The 17,350-nt window shown below is 42.8% G+C and overlaps 1 protein-coding gene across 2 annotated transcripts in view; it reads left to right on the top strand.

Moving 5' to 3' along the window:
* The window catches only part of ptprn2 (protein tyrosine phosphatase receptor type N2), a 277,091-nt gene that overhangs the window by 44,048 nt on the left and 215,693 nt on the right, over positions 1-17,350 (top strand). For both annotated transcript variants that reach the window (XM_029756151.1, XM_029756150.1), the window contains exons 2-3: positions 933-983; positions 14,814-14,927. In XM_029756151.1, coding sequence (XP_029612011.1) covers positions 933-983; positions 14,814-14,927 — 165 coding nt within the window. The remainder of the gene's footprint in view (positions 1-932; positions 984-14,813; positions 14,928-17,350) is intronic.

Here is a 17,350-nt window from a genome sequence, read left to right as displayed (position 1 = left end):
TAACAGGGTTCTTTGGCTGTCCCCATAGGAGAACCCTTTGAGGAACCCCTTTTGGTTCCAGGTATAACTCTTTTAGCGTCCATGTAAAACCCTTTCCACAGAGGGTTCTACATGGAACCCAAAAGGGTTCTACCCGGAACCCAAAAGGGTTCTCCTGTGGGGACAGCTGAAGAACCCTTTTGGAACCCTTTTTTCTATGAGTGTAGTATTGGCTGGCAGCTGGCGCTTATGGAACGCACTGGCGTAGAGGTCGTGCTTAAAACTAAAGGCACAGTGCAGTGGTGTATCATGGTGATGTGTGCCTCTGTAGCCTACTCCTAAAAGGGACTTGATGTCACCTATGCCATCAGTGTTGTTGTTATTGTTCTATTTCAAAAAAAAACTTCTGTGTGTGGATTAAATAATGACTTACTGCCTGACTGGCTGGCTTTTTGATTTGCCCCTTTCTCTGTAGTAAGGAGACTTTGATGAATGTGATCAGACACCAAGACTTTATTGAACAGATCAATTCTTTAATGGTGCATTAACCTTTTGGACAAAATGTCAGAGAACTTGTTTAATACTTTAGTCAATTAAAACGTGCGCTTTGCTAAGGAGATATTTCCCTCACGAATGAATATTTTTCAGATACATTCAGTCTTAAAAAGTAGACTAAAGCTAATTCCTCAATCCCAAATAAATGGAAAAAATATGCACTGTCTAATTTCCTGTTTTTACTTTATTCAGTGGTTATCTTTTCCATTAATTCGGGGTGGAGGCATGTAGCTCAATCTAAACAACCGATGTCGTGGGATGTGGCTTCATCGTGTATTAGACTGCTAGAGGTCTGAAAACGTCTGGCAACCTTTGATTTGAAAGTGTAATGTCCTTTGAGAATGATTGTGATGTGTTGTAAATTCTGTTCTAAGTTTGCATTTCTCTCTCTGTTTCAGGTTGCCTGTTCGAGGATGAGCTCTGTACACCTTACGAGTTCTGCGCTAATGGTAAGCCAGCCAAACTTCAAAGGGTTCTATTCTGAGAAGTGACAATCAACCAACCGCCCACCACCCTCATTATACAGCAGCCCTTCAGTGATGGTATCGACTCACACACACTATTCTAAAGCACTCATTGCTTTTCATCACGACCAGGGGGAAACTAAGGCTTGCATCGCAAATAGCACCCTATTCCCTTTATAGTGCACTACTTTTGACCAGGGCCCATAGGGCCTGAGCAAATGTATTAAAAATAAAAAGCTGACATGTCACATTTACATAAGTATTCAGACCCTCTACTCAGTACTATGTTGAAGCACCTTTGGCAGTGATTACAGCCTCAAGTCTTTTTGGGTTTGATGCTACAAGCATGGCACACCTGTATTTAGGGAATTTCTCCCATTCCTCTCTGCGGATCCTTTCAAGCTCTGTCAGGTTGAATGGGGAGCATTGCTGCACAGCTATTTTACGGTCTCTCCAAAGATGTTCGATTGGGTTCAAGTCTAAGCTCTGGCTGGGACACTCAAGGACATTCAGAGACTTGTCCTGAAGCCACTCCTGCGTTGTCTTGGCTATGTGCTTAGAGTCGTTGTCCTGTTGGAAGATGAACCTTTGCCCCAGTCTGAGGTCCTGTGTGCTCTGGAGCAGGTTTTTAATCAAGGAACTCTCTGCACTTTGCTTCCTTCATCTTTACCTCGATCCTGACTAGTCTCCCAGTCCCTGCCGCTGAAAAACATCCCCACAGCATGATGCTGCCACCACCATGCTTCACCGTAGGGATGGTGCCAGGTTTCCTCCAGACGTGACACTTGGCATTCAGGCCAAAGATTTCAATCTTGGTTTCATCAGACCAGAGAATTTTGTTTCTCATGGTCTGAGAGTCTTTAGGTGCCTTTTGGCAAACTCCAAGTGGGCTGTCATGGCCTTTTACTGAGGAGTGGCTTCTGGAAGGTTCTCCCATCTCCACAGAGGAACTCTAGAGCTCTGTCAGAGTGCCCATCGGGTTCTTGGTCACCTCCCTGACCAAGGCCCTTCTCCCCCGGTTGCTCAGTTTGGCCAGGCAGCCAGCTCTATGAAGAGTCTTGGTTGTTCCAAACTTCTTCCATTTGAGAATGTTCTTGGGGATCTTCAATGCTGCAGAAATGTTTTGGTACCCTTCCCCAGATCTGTGCCTCGACACAATCCTGTCTCGGCGCTCTATGGACAATTCCTTCAACCACATGGCTTGGTTTTTGCTCTGTGGGACCTTATACAGACAGGTATGTACCTTTCCAAATCATGTCCAATCAATTGAAATTACCTTACCTGGTGGACTCCAATCAAGTTGTAGAAACATCTCAAGGATGATCAATCGAAACAGGATGCACCTGAGCTCAATTTTGAGTCTCGTAGCAAAGGGTCTGAATACTTCTGTAAATAAGGTATTTCTGTTTTTACATTTTAAAAACCTGTTTTCGCTTTGTCATTATGGGGTATTGTGTTTAGATTGCTGAGGATAATTATAATTTTTTTTAATCCATTTTAGAATAAGGCTGTAACGTAACAAAATGTGGAACAAGTCAAGGGGTCTGAATATTTTCCGAAGGCACTGTACATTCAGCTCAAACATAGCTGACGAGTCAAGTGTGAGAGAAGCACAAAGTTCATAGGGCAAAACATAAATAAAATGGAAAAAAATTATAAATATTTCTAGGTTTTTTTTGATCACACAGCACGTCAACAGAACCTATGTCTCTCAATCAAGTTCCCATGGTTATATATACAGTAGAGTATAGAATGAATTGCCTCTGTATGCTCCTACATTTACTTTGAATCTAGCTATGAATGTTCATGACATAGAGTGAGGGGGGGAAATGTTGAGGCTTTATTCATTTGGCCTTTGGGAAGAATCGTGTACAGTTGCATACACAACACAAACATGTCTGGATGAACAGAAGGCAGCGTGGTTAAGATTAAGGTTAAGCTTAATGTATTCCCCATAGGAAATTGTCCTGATAGTCGTTGAGGGGCGGGTATGTATCAAGCATCTCAGAGTAGGAGTGCTGATCCAGGATCAACTTCCCCTTGTCCAGCTTCATCGTGATCTAAAATGGCAAAACTGATCTTAAATCAGCACTTCTACTCTGAGACGCTTAATACATGTTCTCTGTCATATACTTCTAACAGATCCCTGGCCTAGACACCACATCTGTGTGTGTTTGCGTGTTAGATTTTTCTTTACACCAGTCAACATAATGACTCAACGTCTGGGCTTAAATGTTATTTAGTTTGAATGAACGCAGCTCGCTTCATTTAGCCCGAATGAGCTCATGATGAAATCAATCTTCAAATGAGGTGAAGCTTGCAAAGGAACACTTGCATTGGATCTCCATCAATCTAACTCCCAATCTAAAATCTTAAGAAAATGTTTAACGTGGGCGCTCTTATCCGTATCTAAGATTATGCTCTGTTGCTCTGTATATAGACTCATTCACTCCTAATGAATAACACTGTGTGACGAGTGTGTGGTTGTATAACTACCTCCGCCACTTATTCTCTGCTCTCGGTCCCTGAAGAACTAACCTGGATTATTTTAGGCTGGTTCAACCTTACTCTGTTTCTCATTCAGCTTACTGCTGGCATGACGGTCAGTGACACAGGAGGGAGATTTCTAGAAAGAACTAATTTCACACCCCTCACCAGGATATGGCCCCTTTTCCGTGGCTGAGAATTGTCTTTGAAATTCTTTGTGTCTCCGTTAACTAGAGATATTGGAAGATGGGAGGAATCATCGGTACCTTTTCCTCATTGTGAATAGCAAATGAAAGCTCACAAGAATAGAGATTTCATCGTTTTTGAATTCGAGATGTTTTGTATCCAGGTGTCTGTTTCTGGTGAGCACTTAACAAAGAAAACGAACATCGCCTTTACGCCTGACACTGTGAGAATCATAAGGTGCAGTGGTTAAGTGCTTCATGCGCCCCCCAGGTCAACCTGTTTCTAGTAGCCCTTTCTTGCAATCAAATGACCTAGTGGCCTCAAGGGTGGAATTGTATTAATATTTTTCATAATTTCATAATTAATCAACGTCATTTTTTTTAGAACGTGGACAATTCGGTGTTTCTATGTCAAACAGTTTTGTTATATTTCAGTCTTCTGTGATGTATGTAAAGTGTAATATTAGGATGCAAACTCAAAATGTAATACATTTCAACTCTCAATCTGACATGGTACAGGTGTCTATAGGTGCTAAATATCCTAGTTCGATCCCGGGCTCTGTCGTGACCGGGAGACTCATGAGGTGGCGCACAATTGGCTCAGCGTCGTCTGGGTTAGGGGAGGGTTTGTCCTTGTGCCGTCGCGCTCTAGCAACTCTTGTGGCGGACCGTGCGCATGCACGGTGAGTCCGTACGGGAGTTGCAGCGATGGGACAAGACTGTAACTACAAATGGGGAGAAAACGGGCTAAAAAACTACAAAAAAAATAAATAAATAAAAATAAATAAATGTTTTGCGATCAACTAGGAATCCCTTGGCGATCGACCAGTCAATCGCGATCGACTGTTTGGTGACCACTGTCCTAAAGCATCAGTGCTCACAGTTAAATTGCTTTACCGGTTGTAGGATTCTGTCTGTCACAATGGGGAAAGGATGGAATGTCTTGATTGAGAATTCTTTACATTTAGCAGAAAAGCTTCTTATAAAACATCACAATGAGGTGCATAGCGTATGATTTGCCTGTTGGGGGGGTGGGGATGGAGAACCCAAGCGCCGCGAAAATCATTGACAACTGCGTGGCATTTTTAAGGCGCTGTTAAATAAATATTAACTATTTGGTTGTAATACCATCACGCTTTGAAGAGTATGGTCAGAACTGCAGATTTTCGATTATTCCATGCAAAGCGATTGTGCATATTTAGCTCTAGGTCTCTCATCAGCGTAATACAGCAAGTAACTGCATGCTTTTCATGATCAGTAAACATCAATAATTGGTCATGTAATTTCAAATACGTGAGGGTAGTCTCACGATATCTCCTAAGTATTGGCCCCCATTAATTGGATATTTGAGTAATATAAAATAAAAGTGAACCATACCTGACAAGTATGAGTGGTTTTAGTTAATTTCCCATCCTTTGTGGGGTCTGCCTGTCAAGCAGCAGAAGGGCGCATTAGCCAATGTACTGTTAGGTGGTAATGTTTACTTTGCAAGCTACCGGTAGAAACTTTGTACAGTTGGCTAAACATAATGTGGTAAGTAGACCTAATGTATTCCAACCAACGTACCTACCTAGCGAAGTTAGCTAACACTATCCCCTTTTCAACATTGTGAGTGTTTAATCCCGATTGCTGCTGACAGACATGATAGCCTACATTGATTGATGGACCATGTCAAATTGGCTAGCTATCTAATAACAGATCACATCCATATGGCTAGTTAACAAGCTAACTTTCAGGAGATAAAGTAGATGGCTATATTTGCTTGCCATCCATAGTGGTGATGACACTAGTCTGACTGACAACTTTACCAGGACAAGGACTTTCCAATGTCAAGCTCTTTCCAAAAGCCTAACCTCTGATGAACCAAGCTAAATGACACGTTAGTTGCTTAGCTAGCTAGCTAGCTACATGCCAAATGGATAGGCTACCCTCACGTATCTGAAACTACATGATCGATTGATGTTTACCGATCATGAAAAGCGTGCAGTTACTTGATAGAGCTTAAATGTGGAATAATCGTAAATGTGTAGTTCTGACAATGCTCTTGAAGAGGTGATGATATTAAAACTAAATAGTTATAACATTTACTAAACCATCCCATGAAACGGCACGTAGTTGTCAATGGTTTTAGCAGAGCTGGGGGTCTCCTTGCACCCCAGCAGCCAAATCGAATGCTCTGCAACGTATTGTGACGTTTTAGTGATAACGACCTATATCTGTCAATCAACATTCCACCTTATTTTCAAAGGCCTCACACACATTCAAAACAACTCTATGTATGTGTCCCAAATGCACATTATTCTTTATATAGTACATTCATTTTGGTCAAAAGTAGTGCACTGCATAGGGAATAGGGTGCCATTTGAGACGCAAACTATGGCTTTACAATACAGCGCTACAGAGATTCTTTCTATATTTAGCCTTTTCTTTTCCAATTTAATTAAAATTGATTAGTTATTGTTGTATGTTTAACATAATTCAATTTTCAATTTGATTGATTGAGATTAATTTCTACTGATTACGGTTAGCCCCCTGTTGGGCTTTACCAATGCTCTTGGCATGTAATGTGTGCATGTATGTGGACACATATATTGATTTGTTGCCAGCTGAAAGCTCCTGTAGCCTTGATCAGTGTTTGAGCTCAGACCCCGATGGTTTGTTCAAACACCTCATGTTGTTGTGGCCCTTGCCCCTGTCATTTTGAGACATGTTACCTATTTGTCCTGAACATTGTTTTATTAGAAATGTCGCGAATCAACTATTATTTGTCACATGCTTCGTAAACAACATGTGTAGACAAACAGTGAAAGGCTTACCTATGGGTCCTTCCCAATAATGCAGAGAGAAAGAAATTAGAGAGATACTAGAAAAGTAAAACATGTAATAATAAATACACAATGGGTAATGATCAAATCAAATCAAATCCAGCTTTATTTATACAGCACATTTCAGACATGGAATGCAACACAATGTGTGTTACAGGCAAAAAATAATAATGAAAACAATGAAAATAAAACTGAAATATTTACTACACAACAAACATAAGAGGATCAAAAACAAAAGAATAACAATAAAAATTTAACGACTAAAAAGCACCCTAAGGAAAAGCAAAGCTAAAAAGATATTCCAGAGGCTGTGGGCATAGTAACTAAAGGCTGCATCTCCATGCTTCTTGGTCTTAAGCTTTGGGATTGTTAAAAGGCCAGTGCCGGAGGACCTGAGGGACCTGACATGTATTGGGGTACACAATCGTGGATTCATTTAAAAACCAAAAGAAGAATCTTAAAATGTATTCTAAAACTCACAGGCAGCCGGTGCCGAGACCTTAAAACCGGTGTAATATGTGCTCTCCGTCTGGTCTTGGTCAGTACCCGACCAAGACCAAATAACAGCTATGATTTTTACCTGGTGTTTTATCTTTATTGCACGTAATTTAAAACGTGGCTATATACACGGGGTACCAGTACCGAGTTGATGTGCAGAATTACAAGGTAATTGAGGTACATTTATACAGTACATATAACTAGGAATAAAGTGACAGATAATAAACAGTAGCAGCAGCATATGTGATGAGACAAAAATGTTAGTACGAAAAAGGGTCAGTGCAGATAGTCTTAAGGCTTGGGGGTAGAAGCTCTTCAGGCTCCTGTTGGTTCCAGACTTGGTGCATCGGTACCGCTTGCCGTGCATTTGCAGAGCAGTCTATGACTTGGCTGGCTGTAGTCTTTTACCATTTTTAGGGCCTTCCTCTGACACCGCCTGGTATAGGAGTCCTGGATGGCAGGGAACTCAGCCCCAGTAATGTACTAGACTGTACACACTACCCTCTGTATCGCCTTGCAGTCGGATGCCAAGAAGTTGCCACACCAAGCGCGATGCAGACAGTTAATATGCTCTCAATGGTGCAGATGTACAACTTTTTGAGGATCTGAGGTCCCGTGCCAAGTATTTTCAGCCTCCTGAGGGGGAAGAGGCGCTGTCGTGCCCTCTTCACGACTGTCTTGGAGTGTGTGGAACATGATAGATCCTTAGTGATGTGGACACCAAGGAACTTGAAGCTCTCAACCCGCGCCACTAGAGTCCCATCAATGTGAAGGGGGGCATGCTCGGCCCTCCATTTCCTATAGTCCACGATCAGCTCCTTTGTCTTGCTGACGTTGAGGGAGATGTTGTTCTGGTACCACACTGCCAGGTTTCTGACCTCTATAGGCTGACCTCTACAACCCTATAGGCTGTCTCATCCTCATCGGAGATCAAGCCTACCACCGTCATCACATCGGCAAACTTTATGATGGTGTTGAAGTTGTGTGGCCATGCAGTCATGAGTGAACAGGGAGTAAAGGAGGGTACTAAGTATGCACCCCTGAAGGGCCCCCGTGTTGAGGGTCAGCATGGCGGATGCATTTTTGCCTACCCTCATCACCTGGGGGCGCCCTGTCAGGAAGTCCAGGGTCCAGTTGCAGAGGGAGGTGTTCAGTCCCAGGGTCTTTAGCTTAGTGATGAGCTTGGAGGGCAGTATGGTGTTGAACACTGAGCTGTAGTCAATGAACAGCATTCTCAAATATTTGTTCCTCTTGTCCAGGTGGGAAAGGGCAGTGTAGAGTGCAATAGATATTGTGTAATCTGTGGATCTGTTGAGGCAGTTTGTGAATTGGAGTGGGTCCAGGGTGTCTGGGATGATGGTGTTGATATGAGCCATGACTAGCCTTTCAAAGCATTTGATGGCTACTTATGCAAGTGCTACGGGGCTATAGTCATTTAGATAGGTTACCTAGGCGTTCTTGGGCACAGGGACTATGGTGATCTGCTTGAAACATGTAGGTATTACAGACTGTGTCAGGGAGATGTTGTGCTGGTGGCATATCAGGATTTTTTTATAAGCGTCCGGATTAGTGTCCCGCTCCTTTAAAGCAGCAGCTCTAGCTTAGCGGATGTTGCCTGTAATCCATGGCTTCTGGTTGGGATATTACGTATGGTCCCTGTGGGGAGGATGTCGTCGATGCACTTATTAATGAAGCCGGTGACTGATGTGGTAAACTCCTCAATGCCATTGGATGAATCCCGGAACTTAATCCAGTCCGCTCAAGCGAAACGGTCCTGTAGCTTAGCATCCGCTTTATCGGACCACTTCCATATTGAGCGCGTCACTGGTACTTCCTGTTTCAGATTTTGCTTGTAAGCAGGAATCAGGAGGATAGAGTTATGGTCAGATTTGCCAAATGCAGGGCAAGGGAGAGCTTTGTATGCGTCTCTGTGTGTGGAGTAAAGGTGATCTAGAGTTTTTCTCATCTCTAATTGCACACGTGACATGCTGGTAGAACTTAACTAAGACGGTTTATCATTTTCCTGCATAAAAATCTCTGGCCACTAGGAGTGCCTCCTCTGGATGAGTATTTTCCTGTTTGCTTATGGCCCTATACAGCTCGTTGACTGCGGTCTTAGTGCCAGCATAATTTTGTGGTGGTAAATAGACAGATACGAAAAATATAGTTGAAAACTCTCTTGGTAAATCGTATGGTCTACAGCTTATCATGAGGTATTCTAACTCGGCGTCGCCGGCTAACTAGCCATCACCGATCCATTTTTCCTTTTCTTTTGGTTTTGTCTTTGATTCATTCACACCAGGTTTTTATTTGCTTTAATTTCTGTGTGTATATTTACCCCTGTTTCCCCGCTTAGGTTTGTGCGGGGTTATTTTCATGTTGCTCGTGGAGGTTTTTTCCTCAGTTTATTCACGTGTCTACCGTGTATTAAGTATAGTAGATGCACTATTGTAAAATGGTTGTTCCACTGGATATCATAAGGTGAATGCACCAATTTGTAAGTCGCTCTGGATAAGAGCGTCTGCTAAATGACTTAAATGTAAATGTAATAGTAGGAGCGTTGTTTTCCTCCTTCCGTGAATAACTGTGTGTTCCATTGTCTCGGGCGTTTATGGACCTTGTACCTGTATCGTTTTGGGACTTGCCTATTAAAGGCGCTACATTGACATCTCTGCTCTCCTGCGCTTGACTCCTTAGCTATCTTCAGTACGATATCGCAACACGAGTAGAACCTCGAAACTTCCTTTATATTAGAGATCTTGCACCGGCTGTTGTTAACAAAGAGACACACACCTCCTCCCTTGACTTTACCCGATGCTGCCGTTCTGTCTTGCCGAGGCATAGAAAAAACAGCTAGTATATTATCCATGTCCTTGTTCAACAGACCCCATGAAACATAGCATATTACAGTTCTTCAGGTCCCGTTGATAGGATAGTCTCGAATAGAGCCTGTCCAGTTTGTTCTCCGGTGATTGTATGTTCGGCAATAAAATGGAGGGTAAAAGAGCTTTATGTACTCGCCGACTTAGTTTTTTCGCCAGGGTTCCCGCAAGTCGGCCTCTCTTACACTCTCTTGCCTTTTTCTTTTCTGTGCCTCGACGATTAGTGCCTGGCACGGGGTGAGCAGTATGCATAGCTGCGGGAAGTAGGGGTGCTGAGGGTGCTGCAGCTCCTCCTGAAAAATCGGAATAAAAATAAATACAAAATATTAGTGATCGCTGTTCTGATGTCCAGAAGCTCTTTTTGGTCATAGGAAATGATGCTGGAAACATTATGTACAAAAAAAGTTACAATCAGCGCAAAAAAACCCCCACAAAATAGAAGAATTGATCAGGAGCCCATAAAATGATGCTATGCAATGCAGCGCCTTTATAGACTCTGCAGTTCTGCGTGTTGTCTTTTGTTTGTTTAGCTCTCCATGTGGCCAACAAAGATGTTCTGTTTGTTCATGCGTAAAATTGAAATACACGGGAAAGTCAACATGTTATCATCTTAGTTCTATCCATGACTTAGTCTCCATAATGCTTTTTTTCATTCTTTTGTTTCTTTCATTAGGGAAATCTCATTGAGACCTAGTTCTCGATCACAAGTGAGCACAGAGCAATACACAGACAACAAAAAATACAGACATTAAATACAAAATACACACATTAAGGAAGAGCCCATCTTTCATTAGGGAAATCTCATTGAAAGCATGTGCAGTCCTCCTGGCAAAGTTTGATGTGGTTCATCGCATTCACTGTAAAGTGGCTAAGCAACAAATAATCTCTGCATTTTGTAATGCTGTATCGGCCTGGGGAGACTTGATTTAGCATCTCTGGATTAGATGCCGTCCCCACCCCATCATAATTCTCGATTAGCTGTTATTAGCTGTTTACAAGACAAGGATAATTGCTGAACATAGCACAGACTTTCCTGTATAGCACAGACTTTTCCTGTTTGAAGGATTTTCCAGGAATCTTCCAATATTCCAACCGGGATTTCTGCAAAACCTGGCAACCCTACCTGCAATCACATTAAGACCTTCATTTATCAATCAGGTTCAAGGGAGGAGTAAATACCCACAGGCGCTCGGTCCTCCATGAAATGAGTTTGATACATTTAAACTGGAACAACCATTTCAGTAACGGGTGCAAAAAAATCTAACTAAATGATTGAATTAGTTTAAAAAGCATAAGGTTTAATCAATCAATCACTCAATGTACATGCAAAAACACAGATATGAAAAACTATTTTTTATCAACCTGCAGTAGAGCATGCTGGGAAAAAAGTTAATTGTTATCATAACTTTAAAAAGTCAGTACCACAAACATTTTAAGTAATAATTACTTTTACTTGATTTTCAGTTCGACTTAATATAAGTATTTGAGTTAAAAATGCCTTGGGGTTTACTGTCTGTGTGTGTGTGTGTGTGTCTACAGTGAGGGGAAAAAAGTATTTGAGCCCCTGCTGATTTTGTATGTTTGCCCACTGACAAAGAAATAATCAGACTATAATTTTAATGGTAGGTTTATTTGAACAGTGAGAAACAGAATAACAAAAAAATCCAGAAAAACCCATGTCAAAAATGTTATAAAATGATTTGCATTTTAATGAAGGAAATAAGTATTTGACCCCTCTTTAAAACCCCTCTGCAAAAGCCTTGTTGGCAATCACAGAGGTCAGATGTTTCTTGTGTGCAAACCTGGTGGCCAACTACATCTCAGGAGGGATTTTGTCCCACTCCTCTTTGCAGACCTTCTCCAAGTCATTAAGGTTTCGAGGCTGACGTTTGGCAACTCGAACCTTCAGCTCCCTCCACAGATTTTCAATGGGATTAAGGTCTGGAGACTGGCTAGGCCACTCCAGGACTTTAATGTGCTTCTTCTTGAGCCACTCCTTTGTTGCCTTGGCCGTGTGTTTTGGGTCATTGTCATGCTGGAATACCCATCCACGACCCATTTTCAATGTCCTGGCTGAGGGAAGGAGGTTCTGACCCAAGATTTGACGGTACATGGCCCCGTCCATCGTCCCTTTGATGCGGTGAAGTTGTCCTGTCCCCTTAGCAGAAAAACACCCCCAAAGTAATAATCTCCATGTTTGACGGTGTGGATGGTGTTCTTGGGGTCATAGGCAGCATTCCTCCTCCTCCAAACACGGCGAGTTGAGTTGATGCCAAAGAGCTCCATTTTGGTCTCATCTGACCACAACACTTTAACCCAGTTGTCCTCTGAATCATTCAGATGTTCATTGGCAAACTTCAGACTGGCATGTATATGTGCTTTCTTGAGCACGGGGACCTTGCGGGCGCTGCAGGATTTCAGTCCTTCACGGTATAGTGTGTTGCCAATTGTTTTCTTGATGACTATGGTCCCAGCTGCCTTGAGATCATTGACAAGATCCTCCCGTGTAGTTCTGGGCTGATTCCTCACCGTTCTCATGATCATTGCAACTCCACGAGGTAAGATCTTGCATGGAGCCCCAGGCCGAGGGACATTGACAGTTCTTTTGTGTTTCTTCCATTTGCGAATAATCGCACCAACTGTTGTCACCTTCTCACCAAGCTCCTTGGCGATGGTCTTGTAGCCCATTCCAGCCTTGTGTAGGTCTACAATCTTGTCCCTGACATCCTTGGAGAGCTCTTTGGTCTTGGCCATGGTGGAGAGTTTGGAATCTGATTGATTGATTGCTTCTGTGGACAGGTGTCTTTTATACAGGTAACAAGCTGAGATTAGGAGCACTCCCTTTAAGAGTGTGCTCCTAATCTCAGCTCGTTACCTGTTTAAAAGACACCTGGGAGCCAGAAATCTTTCTGATTGAGAGGGGGTCAAACACTTATTTCCCTCATTAAAATGCAAATCAATTTATAACATTTTTAACATGCGTTTGTCTGGATTTTTTTGTTGTTATTCTGTCTCTCACTGTTCAAATAAACCTACCATTAAAATGATAGACTGATCATTTCTTTGTCAGTGGGCAAACGTACAAAATCAGCAGGGGATCAAATACTTTTTTCCCTCACTGTATGTGCATGTGTATACTGTGTGTGTGTGTGTTGCTGTGTGCGTGTGTGTGCTTCTGATGTGTGTGTGTGTGTGTGTGTGTGTGTGTGTGTGTGTGTGTGTGTGTGTGTGTGTGCAGAATTATGTGTGTTGTCTGCTGGGAATGTCCTGTCAACTGTGGAGGAAACAACACATTAACTGTGGCAGTTGTCATGGAAACTGGTGAAGGAGCACAAAATAGCAAATATAAGACAGTCGCATGTCGCTTGTTATGTCACTGTCGTCTGTTCATCTATTATGTCATCTCTACTACATTGTTATAAACTCATTTTGTAAAACTGTCTGTTTACACTGAAATAATGGCTTCTCATAATCATGATAGCCATAGTCATGATTCTCAACATATATCAAATTTGTCTTATCTTGAGGTTTCTTCGTTTCCCCCTTTCCTCATCTCACATATATTTTTTTATCCTTCTTTCCTGTTGTCATTCAGACATACAGTAGGTTACCTGTCTGTGGTGCTCTGTATAACTACATGGAAACGTGACATTATTCTGTCAGCTTGTATATGCGGAGTGCGAAAAATAAAATGCACTGTATTTACGTGTTGTTTATGTTAATTTTACCTTCGAAAGGCTTTCTCCCGCAGAGAGCCGTCATTACACGGGTCACAGGCTACAGAAGCAACGCAGGGAAGCACTGCCTTTTCATTTCAAAGAAGATTCAAATTAGTAGCTGAGGCTGACGGTATTATTATCGTTGTAATTATCAGCCACTCAACGTTGAGCACAGGCCTGTAATTAAAAAGTTATCAAATGAGCTGCAGCTGAAAGATGGTGACTATTGGTGTGTAGTACTGCATAGGATAAACCTAGTCGATTCATTTTATTAATGCAAAGAAGCAAAACTAAGATTAGTTAAGCTCTCACGACAGGTTGAGTGATGACAGCGCACCTGCTTCTGAACATAGAAAATAAACGGATAAATGGCATGTGTAAATAAACAAATGTTAAATAAATAAATGCATATGTAAATATAAACAGATTTGAACAGGCGTGTTAGTGTAGGGTGTCAGTCAAGCCATGGTGTCATTAATTGCCACTGCCGGCAAAGCAGAGTAAATGAGCACTGACTGTAGATCAGGTTGTCCTGTGGTGCAGCACGAAGTTCACATCATTAGTCTCTCTCTTTCACTCACACACATAGATGATGAGTCATGATGCTTTCAACTTTGAGTTCGGCTTCGACTGGAGTTTGATGTATTTTGGGATTTTGAAGAAGACGAGACACATGGATATTCTTTCTCTCCCTGACTGTGAAACGACGGCGTGTGGCCGGGTCATTTATATTCCTCACACGGTATCCTGACCCCCCCCAGTCTCTCAGCCGTCCCAGCGTGCTCCTCCAGTCCAGATAACCGTTGAATTAATGTCCAGGTAGGAGCTCCGCCGTGGGTTGCCTAGGAACCTGCGTTTGGCGAAGCAAGCGGCCTGCTGATAGGGAGATAACAGGGTCCCTGATAACGTCTCGGCTCCAATGATGGCCTGGTGCTTATCGCACTGCTGTCAAAAAAAGTGTCAGCGACTAGCTTCCCAAACAGGAACTCCAAGCTTACAAGAAACTGCAGGGAACACACAACTTCAGCTTTTATACGAAGGTTGTAAAAGATTGTTTCACCCTCGAGAGTAGCAATCCTAAAGCGCTGTACTGTTGTCATTGCTTTGACAAGTTAGTTAACCCTTTCCCAGAACTCCATTATCCTCATATGTCTGTCACTGCAGTACATGATCTGTTTGATGACAGTGTGTGTATAACTGTATGTGTGTTCTCTTCTAGACGGCGTGTTTGGAAGGTGCCTGGAGTTACCCGGTGCGGACCTGTACACCTACGATGCGTCAGCCTCTGCTCTACAGCGCCTCAGGACTCTCCTACAGAAATTGGCCCACAAAGGTGCTTTCTGTTTGTCTGCCTGCGTGCCTGCTTGTCTCTCTGTCTGTCTCTGTGTCGTCTGTAAAGATGTGTGTGTCTGTTTGGTCTGTTCCTCCTTCCAGACATTATAATACAGGGTTTCAGCTCTCATTATGTGAAAGCAAGCCCAACGTTCAAGCTGCAAATGTGGCAAAGAGGTAAAGTACAGGTAATATACCACACACAGGCCATTGTTGTGCCCTGATCATATAACGGCACCAGGAATCTAATTGGCTTGTATGATTGCAGGACATTTGGTGCTAATTACGTGGATGAGTGACGGTGCTGCATGCGGCGTAATTGCATTAGACGGCCTCTCCTGCTCCATTAATGGGAGCACGGCAGCTAATGTGCTTGTTAAACAGGGTAGATACAGGCGAACAGGACACAAAACAGGCCCAGGGATGTCCTCAAACAACAGGAGAGAGAACACAGTTGAAACATATGGCCGGTGTCCTGGAAAAAAAGTGGATCTCCATTTTATTGATTTGGATCGCCATGATCTTGGCATTATTTAGTTCTCTAGATATTACTCTGGTGTACAGTACGTCTCCCTCTTTTCTATGTCTCTGTCAATCTGTTTTCCAGATGACGCTACTCCATGTGTGGGTTGTACAGTCGTATGGGTTGATCTCTCTCTCTCTCTCTCACACTCACTTTCCTTCTCTCTCTCTCTCACTCTCTCCCTCTCTCTCTCACACACTCACTTTCCTTCTCTCTCTCTCACTCTCTCCCTCTCTCTCTCTCTCTCTCTCTCTCTCTTAATGTTCTTCCGCTGTCTGTCACGGGTGGCACATGAAAGTGAACAATAGTTTGGTGCCTCCAGCCAGGACCAGAGAAGCCTTTTAATTGACACAGTGTATTAGCACAAATGGATTCACTAGGCTAGTCAGTTCACTCTCTCTAGCGGAAGTGTATCCAATGGAACTAAATAAAGGAAGGTGTTAGACAGTTGGTTGTTTGGCTCAGGTTAGTTTCAACATTAGGTTTTACCGAAAGAAATATATGCTTTAATTCATGAATGTTTTAAATTAATCAAATTAAAACTATGTATGTAATATCCACTAGCGGTTCTGGGGGGGGGGGGGGGGGTCCAGGGGGGCCAGTGCCCCTGTGACAACAATTTTGGACCCCCTTGTGGCCCCCCTAAATGTGGAGTTTGAAATAATTTTGACATAACAAATTTTTGCTATCGTTCTTTTTTTTACATCTGTTATTAGACAGTGGCAACGATGATGATTATGAACATGGTCTTTTGCCTGCTAATGCCTGCAATGCAGGGAAGAAAACGATATGACAACAATAACGTTTAATGTAACTGGCCCCTCTAACAGTACAACTGGCCCCAGCTTGGCCCCCCCCAGTTGAAATGGTCTAGAACCACCACTGGTAATTTCATGTCTCATTCACATTTATGCAACATTTATAACATCCAATATCATTATCCTCAGTTGAAATCTGGCTACAAGACTATCACAAGCATCTGCAACTATAGGCTGTCGCAGCAGAGGGCAGCAAATACCTTCAGCACTAACCTCTCCCTGCTAATTGGCTTTACAGGCCACTCTAAGCGTAATCTTTTATAACAGGCGTAAACAACTGTAGAAAACCATTTTTTTTTAAAGCATTGAAAAAGCGCGCATCCATAGGAAATTACAAACGCCGTAATGAATATTAGGCACAGTGTGAGACCACAGCATTTATTGTAATAACTTCTCTGAAATAAACGGATGAGACTGAGGAGGGTGAGAGGGAGGACGAGAGTCGGTGCGTCCGTTTGTTCGAGCTCTATTTCCAGGTGTTAATATCTCTGAAATGTCTGTCGCTGGGAGACGTTTGTCTGTGTCTGACTGACGTTGGGTTCAAATGCAGACGGAAAGACAGGAGACATGACGTCACCCCTCCATCACACACTTTCGATGGCGCCGCACAGTCTTGGGCTCCAGTTCAACCTGGCTCAGATTTGCTTGCGACCCTGTCTCTTAGAACCATATCTAAAGACTGAGTGGCGCTATCTTCAGACGAGTCAGTCTACGCTTCATTGTGTTTTGGATCTTATCGGCTTTAGCATTGCTCCTTATTGAGGTGCCTGTCATCTTTGAGATGTTTAGTTCAGCTCCCCTGTTGAAGAGCAGACAGGGTGATTGAGACTATTGTACTGAAACCTAAATGGAGTAGAAGAAAAGACGAGAAGGGGGGGGGGACTTCAACGGCATCGATTTGCAATAAACTTTATTTTGCATCGGAGTCGCCGTAGACGAAATCATGCAGTCTAATCTCTGCACACAACATCCAATGTCATTAGATCAATAGAAATTGACCCGGCACAAAAAGGGTTTATTTTGTCTTCGTGTTCCTTGCTTTGTTTGGCGGTATCCCTGCTTGGAAGGAGCATTGTCGGCTAT

This window comes from Salmo trutta, chromosome 6 (genome assembly GCF_901001165.1).
Source record: "Salmo trutta chromosome 6, fSalTru1.1, whole genome shotgun sequence".
Lineage (NCBI taxonomy): Eukaryota > Metazoa > Chordata > Actinopteri > Salmoniformes > Salmonidae > Salmo > Salmo trutta.
Note: the sequence above shows the minus strand (reverse complement) of the source record. Positions and strands in the feature narration are given on the sequence as shown.